Source organism: Chlorocebus sabaeus, chromosome 8, assembly GCF_047675955.1.
Source record: "Chlorocebus sabaeus isolate Y175 chromosome 8, mChlSab1.0.hap1, whole genome shotgun sequence".
In the NCBI taxonomy this organism is placed as follows: domain Eukaryota; kingdom Metazoa; phylum Chordata; class Mammalia; order Primates; family Cercopithecidae; genus Chlorocebus; species Chlorocebus sabaeus.
The window spans coordinates 58,197,430-58,218,696 of record NC_132911.1 but is presented as its reverse complement, the minus strand read 5'-3'; the positions used below and the strand labels follow the sequence as shown (position 1 = coordinate 58,218,696).

General features: G+C 38.7%; 1 protein-coding gene and 1 pseudogene across 2 annotated transcripts in view; one reads left to right on the top strand and one right to left on the bottom strand.

The window, feature by feature from the left end:
- TCEA1 (transcription elongation factor A1) overlaps positions 1-21,267 on the top strand; it is a 58,274-nt gene that overhangs the window by 35,367 nt on the left and 1,640 nt on the right. For both annotated transcript variants that reach the window (XM_073018086.1, XM_073018085.1), the window contains 5 exons: positions 198-343; positions 1,442-1,498; positions 3,966-4,120; positions 9,270-9,416; positions 18,954-19,025. In XM_073018086.1, the coding sequence (XP_072874187.1) occupies positions 198-343; positions 1,442-1,498; positions 3,966-4,120; positions 9,270-9,416; positions 18,954-19,025 (577 nt within the window). The remainder of the gene's footprint in view (positions 1-197; positions 344-1,441; positions 1,499-3,965; positions 4,121-9,269; positions 9,417-18,953; positions 19,026-21,267) is intronic.
- On the bottom strand, positions 14,075-18,941 carry LOC103236801 (ESF1 homolog; annotated as a pseudogene).

The following is a 21,267-nucleotide window of genomic DNA, read 5'->3' as shown; positions in this document are numbered from 1 at the left end:
TTTACTAAATTGTAAACTTTTTAACTTCTTTTTAATCTGTATGCAGGCAATTTTTTTCCCCTCATATAAAGGTCACTGAGATACTGTGTCATTTATTTAGGCCCCAAATTTTGTTTTTCCAGCATGATAGTAATGTTGTTACTTTGAGAGGATTGTTCTTGATTTCCTTTTGTGGTGTTTGTGGGTGCGTATTTCAGTACTTCCAGCGGCAATGTAAGCAACAGAAAGGATGAGACAAATGCTCGAGATACTTACGTTTCATCCTTTCCTCGGGCACCAAGCACTTCTGATTCTGTGCGGTTGAAGTGTAGGGAGATGCTTGCGGCAGCTCTTCGAACAGGGGGTAAGTCCAGCGCGTGTTATTTCTTAGCCCTTTGGTCACCACCACCAACTACTGCCATCTCCAACTCCATATTACTGTTTGATGAGTGTCACCCTGTGGATAGCCCACCCACTGCTGCTCAGGGATTAAGGGGGAGAAGGGGAGGAATACTGGGGCATTTGCTTATTACTATGTAATTGTAAGAAATAGATTCCCTCTAATACATGGATGTTTTCCCTGAATTCATAGTAATGTATACTTTTTTCTCACAAATCTTTTGTTTCCCCACAGTTTAATCTGCAAACTGTGTATGCTGATCTTATGTTGAGAGTTAACAATACTGAATTGTTAAATAGTATGACATACAGTATGAGCGTTTTCCATTTTCTGCTTAAGAGAGGGATGAGTCTTGATTTATGTATGGGAACTTAATTTAATTTGAAAGTATCCAGTATTAACATGTAACATTTTGGCTTTAAAGTTTTATATACAGGAATATTTATCATTTTATACGAATTCATCCTTTTTCTTTTCTCTCATTCTGCACCATGGCTACTTTGACCTGTATTTGTCCTTACTCTGCCCTTTCTACTTTGATTTCCTTACTGTCTCTTTATTTTTACTTTTTTTTATATATATATATATATTTTTTTTTTTTTTTTTTTTCTCTCCCTAGTTTATTTCCTTCTTTTGAATATTTGTATAGGGGTCTTCTGAGTGTGTCTATATATGTGATTGGCAGGTTAAATGAATGGTTTCTTTGCATTGAAGCCTGAGTCACAGGAGAGAAGACAGTTCTTTCTGTAACTTTCTTTACTCTCTGCTGTAGCAGCCAGAATTTATGGAGTAATGAAAGATGAATTGCCTGCTAGATCAGTTACTTCCTGTGCCTGAGGGATCAGGAGTCGTCAGTGCAGGAGCACTGTGGGTATCAGGTGAAGCCCAGAAAAGGAGTCTAGTTGGCAGTGAAGTGATCAGATTCTAACCAACTAAACTGAACGGCTTCTTTATGTCAGGCAAATAGGGTTTAAGAAATAGGTATGCAGTTTAATTACCTGGTATTAGAATTTTCTTTTAATCTGTAACAATAACTTGACAATTCTTTATGCCTGTTTTTAGATGACTACATTGCAATTGGAGCTGATGAGGAAGAATTAGGATCTCAAATTGAAGAAGATATCCTTTGTGTGTATATTCATAATTTTTTTTAATAAGTAATATTTATTGAACATATACAAGTGCCAGGCACAGTTTTACCTGCGGTAGTCCTTTCAATGAATTAGGTGCTCTCAACCTATTTTACAGAGAGAAAACAGAAGCAGAAGAGGATCGGTCATTGTTCTAGATCACACAGCCTGACACTGACAAGGCTGGGATTCCAGTATAGGGAATTTGACTCCAAGCCCATGATCTTGACCACCACGCTAGACTTTTTTCTTCATGATGAAGCTGAATGAACTAGAACAGCGAAGTTTGAAAGGACCTGGCTCTTTGGAAACTGAAATATATAAATCCCTAGTAAAATTGATTCAGATAGCAGGAGAGTGAAAATGTGATTGAGAATGAGAAAGGCAAACCGATAACATAATTAGAAGAGATTACAAAATACATAAGAACATGGGTGTAACTCATTGGCAATTCAAAAACCTAAAGAATTTCGCTTTCCTAGCAAAACACTAGTGTCCAAGATTGACTTCATGTACTTGGCAGGATAGGCTGTGTTATATTGTGGTAACAACCTTGAAATTTCAGTGGCTTAACACCACAAAGGTTTCTTTCACAGATTAAACTGGACAAATAGGAATTTATTTGTCCTATATGTTCAGCACAGGCTAGCTGAGGACTCTGGGCTTTGGGTCATTGTCCTCTAGGACGAGGCCGGTGGAGTGGCCATTGTGAGCTGGTGATGTGGCAGAAGGTAAAAGGGATAAATTGCATACTGGCTTTCAAAACTACTGCCAAGGAGTGACATCTGTTACTTCTGCTACCAGCCAGACAAGTCACTCGGTGTCACACAACTTCAAGGGGGGGTCATAATTGTTTTAAGAAATCTGCTAGCTTATTTTTTCCTGCTGGTATAGAATTCAAAGTCTTATTCTTCACTTTTTGTCTTAATTGTATTGTTTTCTTGGAAAGGAGAGGGACATCTATATCATTTTATTTGTCTTGTTTTTCCTGTTATTCAAAAGCAAAGTACAGTAGTGATGGCTTTTAAAATTTTCTGCCTTGTAAATTGAGAATGTAGTGTCTGAACTTAAGTTGTGCAAAAGGGCATGGAAAGCATAGCATACACATGTAAATGTTAAGACTTCTCAGTTAGGGGGACCTCAGAGCACACACAGTCACCTGAGCTCATTATCCCAGAGGAAGCGTGTTCATGCTGAGAACCGGGAAAGGGCTTCAGGAAAGGGATACTGTGTGTGGGTAGGGGCAGGGAGCATCTAGGCGGCTGTGTAACACGGGATTGTCCTAGTTGAGGAAATGGCCGTATTAGGAAGGGAGCTGTTCCAGGGTTCAGCTTTGGCAGTGACCTCTTCTGGGGAAAAGACCCTGCTGAGAGGTAGCTCCTGCTGAGCAGAGGGAGGAGATGAACCCTCATGGCCATGTTGAATGGTCTCTTCTCAGAGACCCTACGGGAACTGTGTAACCAAAGAGACTTTTAGGATCCTTAGTAGAATTCAGATTTGGGCAAGTAGAGCTTGAATAAGTTCAAGCTCCTTTTCAAACATATGCTTTCTCATGTTGAGTACTTGAGTTACTTTTTGAAACCCTGTTGACTTGCATACTGTTGGCACTAAACATTTAGGAAATAAAACATGACTAGGCCGGGCGCGGTGGCTCACGCCTGTAATCCCAGCACTTTGGGAGTCCGAGGCAGGTGGATCACAAGGTCAGGAGATCGAGAGCGTCCTGGCCAACATGGTGAAACCCTGTCTCTACTAAAAATACAAAAATTAGCCGGGTGTGGTGGCAGGCGCCTGTAATCACAGCTACTTGGGAGGCTGAGGTAGGAGAATTGCTTGAACCCGGGAGATGGAGGTTGCAGTGAGCTGAGGTCCAGCCTGGGTGACAGAGTGAGACTTTCTACCCGCCTTCACAACAAACAAGCAAACAACTGGTTTACGGTGTAAAAGTAGTATCACTATTATTTGCCAATTACCGTTCAAGGAATTAGATATAGTACCTTGTTTTTAACATACTCTAAACTGGAAACTGGAAACAGTTGTTGTGAATTGCTTAGAAATTTCAGGTTTTTTTTTTTTGTTTTTTTTTTTTTAAGATGGAGTGTTGCTCTGTCGCCCAGGCTGGCATGTAGTGACTTGATCTCAGCTCACTGCAACCTCTGCCTCCCTGGTCACGTGATTGTCCTGCCTCAACCTCCTGAGTAGCTGGGACTGTAGGCACCTGCCACTACGCCCAGCTAATTTTTTTTGTATTTTTAGTAGAGATGGGGTTTCATCATGTTAGCCAGGATGGTACCAATCTCCTGACCTCATGATCCACCAGCCTTGGCCTCCCAAAGTGCTGGGATTAGAGGCATGAGCCACTGTGCCCAGCCTCAGGAATTCTTATTTTGGCAGAATAGGAAAAAAAAGTGATCTTGTTTTTATAATTTTACCTTTTTTCCTTAACGGCCTGGTACCTATATATCAAGAAATAAGGAATACAGACATGAAATACAAAAATAGAGTACGAAGTAGGATATCAAATCTTAAAGATGCAAAAAATCCAAATTTAAGGAAAAATGTCCTCTGTGGGAATATTCCTCCTGACTTATTTGCTAGAATGACAGCAGAGGTGAGTATGTATGAATCTGAGGTTTCTATAATGCGATTCTCTGTTGTGAAGTGTAAAGCCTATTATCATCATAGACTACTATATAAATATTGCATACGTAATAAATTTCTGTTAGTCTGATATATACTAGACAAATACTTAAGGTGATTATATCTTTTGTCAGTACTTTGCTCCTTCTTCAGCTGTTTCCATGCTCTTAATGTGATTACGTTAAATTATTGTCTAAAAACAAACGTGTTTTACTTTTTGTTTTTTTGAGACTGAGTTTCGCTCTTGTTGCCCAGGCTGGAGTGCAATGGCACGATCTTGGCTCACCGCAACCTCTGCCTCCTGGGTTCAAGCAATTCGCCTGCCTCAGCCTCCCGACTGGATGGGATTACAGGCATGCACCACCACGCCCAGCTAATTTTTTTATTTTTCATAGAGACGGGGTTTCTCCATGTTGGTCAGGCTGGTCTCGAACTCCTGACCTCCAGGTGATCTGCCTGCCTCAGCCTCCCAAAGTGCTAGATTACAGGCGTGAGCCACCACGGCTGGCTGCCAATTGTTTTACTTTTTATGAATTCATGTAGAACCAGAGAGTTGAATCTCTAATTGCAAGTAAACTTTGTAAGTGCTAACGTTTTTTCATGGTTAAACACTATAAAATTGGTTACATCATATTGATTATTTCCTTTTTTTTTATTTGAGATGGAATTTTGCCTTGTTGCCCGGGCTGGGATACAATGGCTACTGCAACCTCCGCCTCCCGGGTTCAAGCAGTTCTCCTGCTTCAGCCTCCCAGAGTGCTAGGATTGCAGGCTTGAGCCACCATGCCCATCCTATTGATTATTTCTTAAATTTTAATAGGGAATTATAGAAAAAATGAAATTTGTAGCTTGCTATTTATAGACATGGTTGTTCATAGGTATTAGCTATATTGTATCTACAATTTCACTGTTTTAGTAAACATTCAAGGGAGTGAATTTTTCTTCTGTACACAAACATACCTCAGATATGTTGCAAGTTTGGATTGTACTGCTGCAATAAAATGAATATTGCAATAAAGTGACACACAAGAATCACACTAATTGTTTGACTTTCCAGTACATATAAAAGTTATGCTTATACTATAATCTATTAAATGTGCAATAGCATTACACCTAAGAAAACAGTGTACACCTGGCTAAAAATTGCTCATGATCATCTGAGTCTTCAGCAAGTTGTACTATTTTTGCTGGAAAAGGGAATTGCCTGGATGTTGACGGCTGCTGACTGATTAGGGTAGTGGTTATTGAAGGTTGAGGTGACTGTGGTAATTTTGTAAAATAAGACAACAATGAGGTTTGCTGCATTGATGGAGCAAATATTCATGAAATATTTCTTGGTAGCTTGCGATGCTGTTTAATAACATTTATGCATACTAGATGTTCTTTCAAAATTGGAGTCAGTGCTGTCACATGCTGCTGCCGCCTTACCAACTAAGTTGATGTACTGTTCTAAATCCTTTGCTATCATTTCAACAATGTTCACAGCATCTTCACCAGGAATAGGTTCCATCTCAAGAAATCACTTTTTGCTCATCCACAAGAAGCATCTCATCTGTTCAGCTTTTATTATGAGGTTGAAGCAACTCAGTCACATCTTGAAGCTCCACTTCTAATTTTCCTTCCCATGCTTTCTCCACTACATCTGTGGCTACTTTTTTTTTTTTGGTGATGGGGGACGGAGTTTCACTGTTGTCGCCCAGCCTGGAGTGCAGTGGTGTGATCTCTGCTCACTGCAACCTCCGCCTCCTGGGTTCAAGCGATTCTCCTGCCTTAGTCTCCTAACTGGGATTACAGGCGCCCGCCACCATGCCGAGCTAAGTTTTGTATTTTTAGTAGAGATAGGATTTCACCATGTTGGCCAGGCTGGTCTCAAACTCCTGACCTCAGGTCATCCACCTGCCTCGGCCTTCTAAAGTTCTGGGATTACAAGCATGAGCCACTGCACCTGGCCCCTCTGCGATTACTTTCTTCAGTGAAGTCAAACCCCTCAAAGTCATCCATGATGATTGGAGTCAACTTTTTTCAAACTCCTCTAAATGTTGATATATTGACCTCTTCTCAATGAATCACTAATGTTCCTAATGGCATCTAGGATGGTTAATCCTTTTTAAAAGGTTTTCAGTTTATTCAGATCTATCTAAGGAATTACTTTTTGTAGGAGCTGCAGCCTTACAGAAAGTATTTCTGAAATAATAAAACTTGAAAGTCAGTTGGGCATGGTGGCTCACACCTGTAATCTGAGCAGTTTGGGAAGCTGAGATGGGCAGATCACTTGAGCCCAGGAGGTGGAGACCAGCCTAGGCAACACAGCAAATTCCCATCTCTACAAAAAAAAAAAAAAGAAAAAAAAAAAATTAGCTGGGCATGGTGTGGTGCATTCCTATAATCCCAGCTACTTCAGGAGGCTGAGTTGGGAGGATCACTTGAGGCTGAGAGGTGGAGGTTTCAGTAAGCTGAGTTTGAGCCACTGCATTCCAGCATGGGCGACACAGTGAAACCATATCTCAAAAAAAAAAAGTAAGTCAGAATTACTCCTGATCCATGAACTGCAGAATGAATGTTGTTGTTAGCAGGCATGAAAATAACATTAATCTCCTTGGATGTCTCCATCAGATCTATTGGATGACTAGGTATATTGATGACTACGTGCATTGTCAATGAGTAGGAATATTTTGAAAGAAATCTTTTTTCTGAGCAGTAGGTCTCAATAGTGGAGTTAGAATATTCAGTAAATCATGCTGTAAATAGATGTGCTGTAATTCAGGCTTTGTAGTTTCATTTATAGAACACAGAGTAGATGTAGCATAATTCTTAAGGGCCCTAAGATTTTTAAAATGGTAAATGAGCATTGGCTTCAGCTTGAAGTCACCAGATGCCTTAGCCGCTAACAAGAGAGTCATTCAAAGTCCTTTGAGGCATTGAAGCCAGGCATTGACTTCTTGTCTTTAGCTGTGAAAGTCCTAGATGTCACCCTCTTCCAATATTCATCAACATTGACGATCTGTTGTTTAGAATAACTACCTTCATCAATGATCTTAGCTAGGTCTTTTGGATAACTTGCCACAGCTTCTCCATCAGCACTTGCTGCTTCACCTTGCATTTTGTACTGTGTTATGGAGACGGCTTCTTGCCTTAAACCTCATGAACCAGCTTCTGGTAGCCTCTTGACTTTTCTTCTGCAGCTTCCGCCTCTCTCTCAGCATTAAAGAGTTAAGGCCTTATTCTGGATTAGGCTTTGGCTTAAGGGAATGTTGTGGCTGGTTTGGTCTTCTGTCTAGGCCACTAAAATGTTTTCATATCAGCAATAAGTCTATTTTGATCATTATCCTTGTGTTCACTGGAGTAGCACTTTTAATTTCCTCCAAGAAATTTTCCTTTGCATTCAACTTGGCTAACTGATGTAAGAGGCCTAGCTTTTGGCTTATCCCAGCTTTCCACATGCCTTCCTCACTAAACGTAGTCTTATTTCTAGGTTTTGATTTAAAGCGAGAGACATGTTGACTCTTCCTTGTCCTTGAATACTTAGAGGCCATTGTAGGGTTATTAATTGGCCTAATTTCAATATTGTTGTGTCTCAGGGAGTAGGGAGGCCCAGGGAGAGGAAGAGAGACAGGGAAAGAGTGGAGCAGTCAGAACACACACAACATTTGTCGAGTTTACTGTCTATGTGGTCAAAGTTAGTGGTGCCCCCAAAACAATGATAGTAACATGAGAAATTACTCATCACAGATCACCTAACAGATATAATAATAGTGAAAATGCTTGGAATATTGTGAGGATTACCAAAATGTGACACAGAGACATGGAGCGAATACTTGCTTTTGGAAAAATAGCACCAATAGACTTGCTCAACACAGCATTGCTGCAGACCTTCAATTTGTAAAAAATGCAGTAACTGCAAAGTGCAATAAAATGAAGGACAATAGCGCAGAGCAAGATAAAGCAAAGTATGACTAGCTAGCAAAAACTGGCTAGTAAAACAAGCTAGTAAAAATTGGCACAAGAAAATGACTCTGGCGTATTCTGTACATTTCTTGCCTCAAAACTGGAATCAGACATTGCTCCAGAGATCCCTGACTTCTTTTGGGGATAGGGTGTAGGCAATGGTATTAGAGACTATAATCTGGATACTAGAGGTACTCGTTGTAGGTTTACATTGTTCATAGTGTAATCACAACAGCTTCTTCCTGCCCACTACGCACACAAAACCAGTTCACTGAGACTGCACTATTGCGGTTAAGAAAGAGTTTTATTAACACAAGACTGGCCATGCAGAAGACGAAGTTATTACTCAAATTAGTCTCCCTGAAGACTGGTAGGTTAGGGTTTTACAAGGATAGGTTGGTGGAGACTATTCCTATGACTAGGGAATGAGTGCTGCTGATTGGTTGGGGATGTAATCACTGGGATGTGGGAACTGGTCCTTCTGTTCTCTGGGTTAGGAGCCTGAGTTCTGGAGGGCTCAGTCTGGAAAACATCTCAAAAAAACCAATCTCAGGTTCTACAATAACAATGTTACCTGTAGGAGCAATCGGGGCAGTCACACACTTTGTGCCCTCTGGCCACATGACTCCTAAGCAGTGAGGGATTATAGAGACTATGTCTACATTTTAGTGGAGTTCAGGCCGCTCCCATAATCCTAATCCTCTGGCCTTTCATTAGTCTTGCAAAGGTGATCTCAGGCTCTGAAGGAAGAGGCATTAGTTTTAGGGAAGGACTGTTACCATCTTTGCATCAAAGTTAAACTATAAATTCCTCCCATGGTTAGCTTGGCCTGTGCCCAGGAAAGAGGGAAGACAGCCAGCCTGTGACACTAGAAGCAAGATGGAGTCAGCCATGTTCGATTTCTCTCACTATCATAATCTTTGCAAAGGTGGTTTCAGTAGCCTTTAAACAGTACTTAAGTCCAATTTTCACATGTAAACTTTTAAGTATTTGAAGAAATTTTTAAAAGGAATTAAACTTTTACAAGCCCTGGGAGGAAAAATATTAATTTAATGCTTTTAAAACTTTAAAGGTTGATATGTGGTTTATTATGATTAGGCTAATTGATCAAAATATCATTCAGGATATGTATAGAAGGTGTCTATAACTGAGTGGTATTGCCCCCTACCTAACAGGAAATGGCTAGTGATGAGCTGAAAGAGATGCGGAAAAACTTGACCAAAGAAGCCATCAGAGAGCATCAGATGGCCAAGACTGGTGGGACCCAGACTGACTTGTTCACATGTGGCAAATGTAAAAAGAAGAATTGCACTTACACACAGGTTTGTGATTGTTTATAGATTCTTATTTTTATATAAAAATGCTTGCAGCTCCTGTTTTAAAATAAATAGCAAAGATAGTTACCAGTATGATAGTCCCTCACTTATCCATGGAGGGATATGTTCTAAGACCCCAGGTGGATGCCTGAAACCACAGATAGTACCTAACCCTATGTATACCATGTTTTTTCCTATACATACGTACTGGTAAGTTTTATTTATAAATTAGGCCTAGGAAGAGGTTAACAATAATAACTGTTAATCAAATTGAATAATTGTAACAAGATACTGTTATGAAAGAAATATGAGTGTAGTCTTTCTGTCTCTCACAGTGTCTTGCACTGTACTCACCCCTGTTCATTTGATGAGATGAGGCAAAGTGAATGATGTAGGCATTGTGACGTAAGTGTTAGGCTGCTATTCACCTTCTGATGATCCATCAGAAGGAGGCTCATCTGCTTCAGGTGGTCCTGCCTCATCGAGCCCTGATGATGTGGATGGCTAATGGGTAGGTAGCATTATAGTGACATACACTGGACAAAGGGATGATCCATAGTCCAAGTGAGACAGAGTAGGATGGTACAGGCTCTCTTCATGCTACTCAGAACAACGTGCAGTTTAAAACTGATGAGTTATTTATTTCTGGAATTTTTCATTTAATATTTTCAGACCACGGATAACTGAAACCATGGAAAGCAAAACCATGGAAAGGGTAACTGGGGACTAGTTCAAGAGGAGATAAGATTTCTTTCTTAAGTATAAGAGTGATTTCTTTTAAAAACATTATTTTTTTGTGTGTGTGGAGATGGGGTCTTGCTGTGTTGGCCAGGCTGATCCCAAATTTCCAGACTCAAGTGATCCTCTCACCTCGGCCTCCCAAAGTACTGGGAATACAGGCTTGAGCCTCTGTGCCTGGCCAGAATGCTTTCTTAATACTGATTCTAGTTAACTAAAACCAACTTGATATATCTATACTGTCATGGAAATAGCTACTATGAAAACTGTGTCAAATAAAATTTTTAAAATATAGGAATTAATAAAATGACCTTGTTCTTTTTTAAAAGTTCATAAGCAGTTGTATTAGTTACTAGGTAAATTGGCCATAGTCCTTTTTATTTTGCAGGACTGTATAAGGAAAGTTCTTCACTCTCCTCCACATGGCTTATGGGTACTTTAGACTTAACTGGCTTCTGGATAATTTCTTCCTTTTTTGTAATATTGATAACTTACATTTATGTCTGATATGACTAGCCTTTTTATTCTTCAACAACTGAAAACTATGCTATAGTTATTTTGGTTGCATGTGCATATGAGAAAATTATTTCTATCACTGTCTTAATTTCATTTGCCAAATAGGTTTTTGTGCTCTATCATCTGCTGTAAGCTCAAGATTGTCTCCTTAAGGGAGATAATATTTAGAAAATCTGTTTCAGACAGATTTGGGGAATTGATTTTTTTCACTGATAGAACATTAAGCACTTTAAAAATAACATCACTAAACTCTAAAGGGGCCGTAAAACAAATTTTGTTGGTGGTTATTTTTGTGGTTAAAAATTCAAAAGGTACAAAAGGTTATGAGTAGAAAATTCCCTTCCCACTTTTGCCTGTGGCCACCTTGTTCTCCCTCCCTGGAAGTAAAGCAAGGTTACTAGTTCGTTGTGAAACTTTCTAGGTATTTTATGTGTATACGTGAAAATAATTTTGTTTTCCTTTTTCTTTTTTTTTTTTTTTTTGAGATGGAGTCTCGCTCTATTGCCCAGGCTGGAGTGCAGTGGCGCCATCTCTGCTCATTGAGAACTCCGCCTCCTGGGTTCGCACCATTCTCCTGTCTCAGCCTCCCGAGTAGCTGGGACTACAGGCACCCACCACAAGGCCCGGCTAATTTTTTTGTATTTTTAGTAGAGACGGGGTTTCACCATGTTAGCCAGGATGGTCTCGATCTCCTGACCTTGTGATCCGCCCGCCTCGGCCTCCCAAAGCACTGGGATTACAGGTGTGAGTGACCACGCCCGGCCTTTGTTTTCCTTTTTCTAAACACATATGGTAGAATGTTATATGAGCTTCTGCCTCTTTTCCACTATTTACAGACATGTAGTCACCATTTTCAGATATACTTCATTTAACCAGTCCGAAGTCCTTTACCTGTTTGAGTCTCATTAAGTCACAGTTGTGTATTTCCATGTTTCATTTTGTAGCAGTTTTACTACTGATTGCTACTAAAATGCATCAGCACTGATAAAAGTGGTCTCAGAAAATTCTGAGTTTGAATTGCTCTATTTTCTTTTAGTCAGGTAGAAATATCTTAACAATACAAATTGTACCCTAAAAATGCCATGTATTAGAAAGTATTAAGTATAAATAGAAAGTTATTTAAAAGTTAAAGCTTCTTTAAAATGTAAACAGTAGAAGTGATATACTTACGTAATCGAGTTATAAATAGCTAAGACAAAAAACGTAAATACCAAGTTTGTTTCTTTTAGCAGAAATAATCCAGCCTAAAGTTGAAGCCAGTATGATTTTCTTAGAATCACGAAGTGTTCTCTTCAGATAGAGAACTCTCAAAGTTCTCATGGAAATAACAGATGTAAAAGAAATAAGTGTAACTCTTGATTACTGTGTACCCAAGAGGAGATTAAAATTTTTCCCGGAGAGCAAAAGATTCCTCATGTCCACTTTTGGGGCCCTGGATATCAGAATTAAGTATATGTAAAGTATAGCAGAGTTTTCAAACCATTTCATCTGAAGGCCTTAAGTGAGCAGAACGCTGCTGTTCTGAGGATAGTGCTGCTTTGTCTTCCTTTGGGCCTTTGAGTTGGAAGGCATGTTAATAGTTTACTGGTGTCATGAACCTTTGATCTTTGAAGTGGTGGTAAACTGGGATTTTATCATCTCATATGGAATTTCAATAAACCTTATTCTAAATGCAGCATTGTTAGTATTTAGGTTCTTGCCACAACTTAAACGTAAGAATAGCATTTAACTTTAATAATGCTTTGTCATCTTCATTCAGAAAAATAACCTTTCTGTTTTTGAGACCTTTGGTTCTGGTAATTCTCTTCAGTTTAGAACTTCAGAAATTTATAATCTTGTATAGATTAAGTTTTTAAAAATCATATTAGCTTTTTTCTTGCTGAGTTCTCTTTTTAAGTTTAAACAAAAGTAGTTGTGGTAGAATATATATATATTTTTATATATATTTATATTATATATTACAAAATTATATAATATTTGTATATATTTATATAATTTATATATATATATAAAACCTAAAATTTCCCATCTCAACCAGTTAAGTGTACTGTTCAGTAGTAGAGCATTCACAGTGCTGTACATCCAGTTTCCAGAATGCTTTTCCTCTTGCAAAAGTGAAACTCTTTACCCATTAAACAGTAACTCCCTATTCCCCTCTCCCCCAGCCCAACCACCACCATTCTGCTCTCTGTCTCTCACAATTTGACTATACCAAGTACTTCATATAAGTAGAATCATAGAATGTTTGTCTTATTGTGACTGGCCTATTTCACTTAGCATAATATCTGCAAGATTTATCTGTGTTGTGGTATATGTCAGACTTTCCCTACTTTTTACAGCTGAATAATATTCCACTGTATGTTCATACCACATTTTGAATTTTTTTCTATGTATAGTTGGAATTAAATACTGTAAAAACTATTTTATGCTCTTCTTTTAATTTAGCTACCATAATAATAATGTAAGCATTTTCCTCTTTTTTTTTTTTTTTTTGCAGTGGAGTCTGGCTCTGTCCCCCAGGCTGGAGTGCAGTGGCGTGATCTCGGCTCACTGCAAGCTCCGCCTCCTGGGGTCACGCCATTCTCCTGCCTCAGCCTCCTGAGTAGCTGGGACTACAGGCGCCCGCCTCCGTGCCCGGCTAATTTTTTGTATTTTTAGTAGAGATGGGGTTTCACCGTGGTCTTGATCTCCTGACCTTGTGATCCACCCGCCTCGGTCTCCCAAATTGCTGGGATTACAGGCCTGAGCCACTGCGCCTGGCCGCATTTTCCTCTTTTAAAAAATTTTTCCAGATAATAGTTTATTTGAGATGTATAAAATGAAATAAATCAATGCTATACAAAAATTAATAAAAATATTTTGCTCTTTTATTTACAAATTAATTTCATAAACAAACTATACTTAACATGATAAAAAGTTCTTGACTTCCATCCTTTATGGCTAAAAAAAAAATTATTATTATTATTTTATTTTATTTTTTCAGACAGAGTCTTGCTCTGTCACCCAGGTTGGAGTGTGGTGGCATGATCTCGGCTCACTGCAAACTCCGCCTCCTGGGTTCACACCGTTCTCCTGCCTCAGCCTCCCAAGTAGCTGGGACTACAGGCGCCTGCCATCACACCCGGTTAATTTTTTACATTTTTTGTAGAGACAGGGTTTCACCATGTTAGCCAGGATGGTCTCGATCTCCTGAGCTCGTGATCCACCTGCCTCGGCCTCCCAAAGTGCTGGGATTACAGGCGTGAGCCACTGCGCCTGGCTGCATTTTCCTCTTTTTAAAAAATTTTCCAGATAATTGTTTATTTGAGATGTATAAAATGAAATAAATCAATGCTATACAAAAATTAAAAATATTTTGCTCTTTTATTTACAAATTAATTTCATAAACTATACTTAACATGATAAAAAGTTCTTGACTTCCATCCTTTATGGCTAAAAAAATAAATTATTATTATTTTATTTTATTTTCTTATTTTTTGAGACGGAGTCTTGCTCTGTCACCCAGGTTGGAGTGCCATGGCGTGATCTTGGCTCACTGCAAGCTCCGCCTCTCAGGTTCACACCATTCTCCTGCCTCAGCCTCCCAAGTAGCTGGGACTACAGGTGCCCGCCACTGCACCCAGCTAATTTTTTACATTTTTTGTAGAGACAGGGTTTCACCGTGTTAACCAGGATGGTCTTGATCTCCTGAGCTCGTGATCCACCTGCCTCGGCCTCCCAAAGTGCTGGGATTACAGGCGTGAGCCACCGCTCCCAGCCAGTGAAAAATAAATTATTTTAATAGCTATTTAAATCTGCCTCCCGCTCCCAGAGAAGGTAATGTATTTTTTTTATATATATATATATATTTCAAATTATCCCTAACCTTTAAACAAACTTAAGAGTAGATGCTGCTCTATTTTCACATAGAATTGTAAACAGCCTTTTAAAACGCTGGAGTAGGCTAGGCGCGGTGGCTCAAGTCTGGAATCCCAACACTTTGGGAGGCTGAGGCAGGCGGATCACCTGAGGTCAGGATTTTGAGACCAGCCTGGCCAACATGGTGAAACCCCCATCTCTACTAAAAATACAAAAAATTAGGCAGGCATGTTGGCACATGCCTGTAATCCCAGCTACTTAGGAGGCTGAGGCAGGAGAATTGCTTGAACCCAGGAAGTGGAGGTTGTAGTGAGCCAAGATCACACCATTGCCATCCAGCCTGGGTGACAAGAATGAAACTCCATCCTCCCGGCCCCCGCTCACCCCACAAAAAAACAAAAGCTAGAGTAACCTTCCACTAGTTAGAATTGAACTTCATAAAATTTAAACATTTTATAAACCCTACAATTCAGGTAATTTGATTTAATTATGACTGATCTGTAGGAATATACAATACAAATTTGTCAGTCATCCACAATTAAGAACAACTATTTATGAAGAAAAATTTTACTATGTTCAAAATAAGATTTTATTCATATTATTGAAGGTAACTTTGTTCCCAATAAATGCTTCTGCTACTCTTTCTGTATATTTTAGATGTTTTCAATTCAAAAAGAAATAACATCTAGTTATTTGACCTTTTTTTTTTTTTTCTTGCTTGAAACTGCTCTGTTTTGGTTTTTATACATTTAATAAACATTGACAAGGCAGGATCAGTGGACTTCACTGCAACCTTTGCCTCCCTGATTCAAATGATTCTCCTGCCTCAGCCTCCCGAGTAGCTGAGATTACAGGTGCCCGCCACCATGCCTGACTAATTTTCTTGTATTTTAAGTAGAGACGGGGTTTCACCATGTTGACCAGGCTGGTCTCAAACTCCTGACCTCAGGTGATCTACCCACCTTGGCCTCCCAAAGTGCTGGGATTATAGGCGTGAGCCACCGTGCGCGGCCCTCTTTTTTCCTTATTGCCTGAGTTCTTGTTTTTTCCGTTCTCTTTGCTGGGCTTTCTCCTCGAGGACTTTTTCCATAGCTTTTGTTTTCTTGAAACTGGGATCTGAGGGATGCAAATTGAACATGTGGGAAGTGTACATTGCCTGAAACCGTGCATTGCTAACATTTACCTCAAAGTCATCCTCTAATAATTTCTTTTTTTTCATGAGCTGCTTTTTCTTCTTTTTGCTCAGGTTCTGATGCTCCACAATCTTGTAATTGTAGTGTTTCTAACTTTCCTCCTCCTCATCCAATGAAGAAAGCCATTTCAGCCTTTTGTCTATTTTAGTTTCTTCTTCTGGAGATGTGCCGTCTTTTGCAGATTTTATCCACTTGTTTCTTTATACCAATTTTTTTAAACTTCTTTAGCAAAGTACCACTCATTCATATCAACATCAGAGGGAAGTTAATTTTCACTGGCCTCTTCAACAAGAGTCTTCTTTTTCTTTCTGTCTTTTTTTCTCTTTCTTCTCTAAAAATTGTTCCTAAGGCGTCAGTTTATCCTTTCCTTCCAATTTGTTCTTGACCATCTTTTTGCACTTTCTTTAAGACCTGGAACCCACTTCATTTCCGTTTCCATATCATTTTCTTTGTCTTTCTTTTCTTTTTCTTGAATAACCTGCAAGAGTTGCCTATATTTAGTGATTTGTTTTTCATCATCCTTCTGTCTTTTCTTTATTTTCCTATCTTCTTCTGCATTGACTTGGTCATCACCTTGTAGCTCCTCTTCTATCTCCTCTTCATTTTTGCTAGAGGAAGCTAAGTAGTCTTGAAAATCCATGTCCAAAAGCTCTTCCTTTTTAAACTTCCTGTTGAGTGTTGTAATTCTTTCATGATCAGTCTCATCCCAAGTGATTTCCACCATTGATGTTCCCATTGCAGCAGATGTGATATATTTTGGTTTATATGCTGTTAAATATACCTCTGAGTCCACGTCCTTGGGCTCATCATCAAAAGTAGTATCAACTGGTATAAACCTTAGATCTGTGAAAGAACAACTACTTTCAAATTCCAGGCCACCACAATCCTCATAAATTTTACTGGCTGTTTCAGGAGAATCACAGTCTACCACAGCTTAATAGTACTTCAGTCATTTGAATTAATAATCTCTCAGTTTTTCTGTAGAGGTCCAGTCCTTTTCTGGGGCATCTTCAGGAACACTTAATAGCTCTACTGGTCCTCAGACTTGCTCTTCCTTCACCCTCTCCTTTCCAAACTCTGAAGAATGTATTTTTACAGGAAATATAACACTTCCTTTGGGTTTAAATCAATTGAACAGAGCCAGCAAATCTTTTGCCTTTAATCTATCCAAGTCCATGTTGCAAACTGCTAATTGACGTGTAATGTCATCAGCATGAGGAGCAGGTTTATCTGATTCTCTCCAAGCATGCCCAAAACTAGCTTCTTCTGGAAACAAATCTGCCATATCATCTTCATTTGCAGAACTAGTTTCTATATTTCCTTTACCCCTTGCAAGATTAGGGCTGCTGTCACTTTCATCATCATCCTCACCATTCTCATCATCCTCCTCTTCATCTTCATCATCACCACTTCCATTGTCATCATCACCGGAAGCTCTCCCAACACTTGTAATTTCATTTTTAGATTCCTCATCACTTCGTGTTTTACTAACTTTCTAAATCTTCCTTCAGAGCATCTTTGTCAAGCATTTTACTGTCTGTTGAGTTTTCATAACCATCACTGCCGCTTGTTGCGGCACTGATGAACCACTGGTGCATTTATCTTCTTGTCTTAGAACACTTGATCTTGGGAGAGTTCACAGCAGAGGTGCCTGAGTCTAATGTCCTTCATTTTTCTTTGAAAGAAGAGTTGATAGTATGTTGAATAATGTTTCTTTTCTCTTTTGTACTTTTTTGTGTAAATTTTTTGCTGTCCTTCTTTGGACTTATGTTGGGAGCTATCTTAGATTTACATGGTTTTCATTTTTTTAATTATTTCAGAATTATCTATATCAGTTTTATTTTCAGAATCCTTTTGATTAGCTTTCTTGGTTTCTTTTTCTCAACTAGATTTTTTTGAATCTATTGCTTTTTTAGTCTGCGGTTTTTTCTTCTATATTTTCTTTTGATTCATTGCTTGCTATCTTCATCATAAAGATTGGAATCAGAATCTGAAAGGTCATAAAAATGTTTCAAGTCATCTGTAGTGCTATGGTTAATGTGGTGCCCTCTTATCCACAGCATAGTTCAACTTGAACTTTTTTTTTTGAAATGGAATCTCGCTCTGTCGTTAGGCTGGAGTGCAGTGGTGTGACCTTGGCTCACTGCAGCCTCTGCCTCATGGGTTCAAGTTATTCTCCTGCCTCAGCCTCCCGAGTAGCTGGGTAATCAGGTGCCCACCACCACACCTGGCTAATTTTTGTATTTTTGGTAGAGATGGGGTTTCACCGTGTTGGCCAGCCTGGTCTCGAACTCCTGACCTCAAGTGATCCACCTGCCTCAGCCTCCCAAAGTGCTGGAATTACAGACGTGAGCCACCATGCCTGGCCAATTTTGATTTTTTGATTCTTTTCTGGCATTTCCCAAAATCTCAGGTCCTTTGCTATATGCTTAAACTGCTGGTCACTGATTATTTCTTGTTTGGTGCCATTTTTAACTTTTAATCTTGCTGAACAAATGCTTGAAGAAACCAAACACATCTGGAGTTCTCTCCCTCTTGTTTAAAAAAAAAAACACCGAAAACCTTTGTAAGCATCTTACTGACTGTGTAATATTTAATCAGATGGATATACTCTTACTTTATGTCATTACTTCCCTGTTGGATATTTGTTTTTAGTGTTGTGCTGTTGTAAAATTATACTCTTTAAACATCCTTTGTATTTTTGTGTTTTTAATTGCCATCTTAGAAATACATTAGATATCAAGTTTCTAGGTTACAGAGAATGCTGCCTAACTTTTAGAAAGGTTGTTGCAGTTGTATTTGTCAGACTGAGATATTCTTAATTTTTACATCTTGTTAATTTGTAAGAGAATATTGACATATGTTTAAATTTATTCATTTCTGTGCTTCTTACTGATGAAATTATTTTTGAGGTCCTTATTCCAAATAACTTACTGGTGAATTTTTAAAATATTTATTAGCTATTTATTAAAAAAATAAGGTGTGACTTTACAGGATTTTCCCACTTACCTAGCATATATTAAACAGGAAAGACAAAGAAGGACTTAGGAAAATGAAGTTTGGAAATGTGTGCTTTGTTGACATTATTTAGCTTATTTAAACTTGTTTCAGACTTCTATTCATTTTATTGTGGTACCATTATATTTATTAAATATTATATATATTTATGTATAACATTATTGGGGTTGGGTTTTTTTATAGTACTGCAAAAAGTACATTTAATTTAATTTTGCTGCAGGTACAAACCCGTAGTGCTGATGAACCAATGACAACATTTGTTGTCTGTAATGAATGTGGAAATCGATGGAAGGTATGGACCCTCTTGGATTCATATTATACTCACTTATAATAGAATGATTTCTTCTGGTCTTTTCATAGGTCTGCCTAGATATCTAAATATATACAGATATGCTCACACTATCCAGTACTCTTGTAGTCCCTGACTACTTGTAATGGAATATACTATCTTGTTACCCTACTAGAAATAAAAGAGTATTAACTTGACCTTACCACTTTTATTTGTTTTGGTACAGGAATTGGGGAGTGAATCTTAACTGCTTGATTATTATATCACCAACCTATTTATACTGTATTCATTAAGTAGTTTTGACTCTTGTACTTCAGAAAATCTCTATGTATTTATTACTTATTTTAATAGAGTTTGATTTTGGAAAAATTTTTTCCCCTTGTTGAAATCAGACCCAATGATTTCAGTGTTTATTTTAGAAATTACAGATGAGCACTGCTGTCGTTATGTACACTTTTCACTAAGCCTTCATATTGCCTGTGTGCTCTTGAAATTAGTCCCACACAGGCAAGTTTATATTATTTAAATGATTCATTCTTGAGTGATTTTGTGAAACAAAAGCATAAAATTTAAATTTGGGAGCAGAAATACACATCAGTACTAAAAACATTTTAATTATTATTATAGATGGGGATGTTAAGGGTGTGAGTTTGGGAGGCTTATGTGTCTTTTAGTCTTTGGAATCATGCAAACTGATTTTGAACTCCCTTGCCACTTCCCATTATTGAACTATATTGTTCTTATGTATTAAATGTAAATACTACCCATATTTTGGATTGTGATGAAGAGTAGAAATAATATGTTTAGTGTGCCTGATAATTGTTGATGTTCTAAAAATGCTGGCTATTTTTATTAGTTTTTCTGAAGTTTGTACAAGATTTTTTTTTTTCATTTATACTTACATAGACTTTTCAGTTTAATGCTCATTTTGATTTATTCACTTAGCTTAAAGCATTTTCTGAAAATCAGAAGTGAACTAGAAGCCCTTTGGGCCAGAGTCCCAAACCATATTGAGGATATCCATTTGGCTTCTTCAACTCCACTTTAAGGGGTTGGGGCCAGTACCTATTTTATTTATTCATTAATTTTTTTTGAGATAGAGCCTCACTCTGTTGCCCAGGCTGGAGTGCAGTGGCGCTATCTCAGCTCACTCATTCCTTCACCTCCCAGGTTCAAGCGATTCTCCTGCCTCAGCCTCCCAAGTAGCTGGGATCACAGGAACGTGCCACCACGCCGAGCTAATTTTTGTATTTTTGGTAGAGACAGAGTTTCGCCATGTTGGCCAGGCTGCTCTTGAACTCCTGACCTCAGGTGATCTGCCTGCCTTGGCCTCCTAAAGTGCTGGGATTACAGGCGTGAGCTACCATGCCCGGCCAGTACCCTTATTACGTACAAAGATTTAGTTCTGAGCTGGAAAGATTACTGCTATTGAAAGTGTCTTCATGGTTTGAAACAGTATTTCCTACACATCTCAGGTTGCAGAAGTTGTCATTGGTCTAGGAGAGGGACATTCACCTTTTTCAATCCTGTTGAGCAAATTGGCAAATTTGGCCTGTTCTCTTGGATTTGTTTTGCATGATGGATCTTTTTTTTTTTTTTTTTTTTTTGAGACGGAGTCTTGTTCTTTTTCCAGGCTAGAGTGCAGTGGTGTGATCTCAGCTCACTGCAACCTCCACCTCCTGGGTTCAAGAGATTCCCCTGCCTCAGCCTCCCAAATAGCTGGGACTACAGGTGCATGCCACCATGCCCAGCTAATTTTTTGTGTTTTAGTAGAGACAGGGTTTCACCATGTTGGCCAGGGTGGTCTTGATCTCCTGACCTCATGATCTGCCCACCTCGGCCTCCCAAAGTGCTGGGATTACAGGTGTGAGCCACCGTGCCTGGCTGATGGATCATTTTTATTATGGTGATGAGGTGTGCAATGCAGTTTGTTTTGAATACATGCAGTTTGTGACACAAGTTTTGACATAGTACTTAATTGAATTTAAGAAAGTTCCATTTAGGATAGAAAGCTGATGCCTAGGGTGGCATATTTTAGAAGTTCAAGTTTGGAATTTTTTTTTTTAACCTTAAAAACATAAAGAGGCATTTAATAAAAATGCTGAAATTGTTTTATACAAGTTCTTTAGTTATATGTTCCTAGTAGTTCTAAGCTGGGAAAGTCAGGCACTTAAGATAGGTGATTATTATGTGTGAAAAATACAGCATCTTTTTCAAAAATGCATCCTTTTTAAAAGCAGGGTCA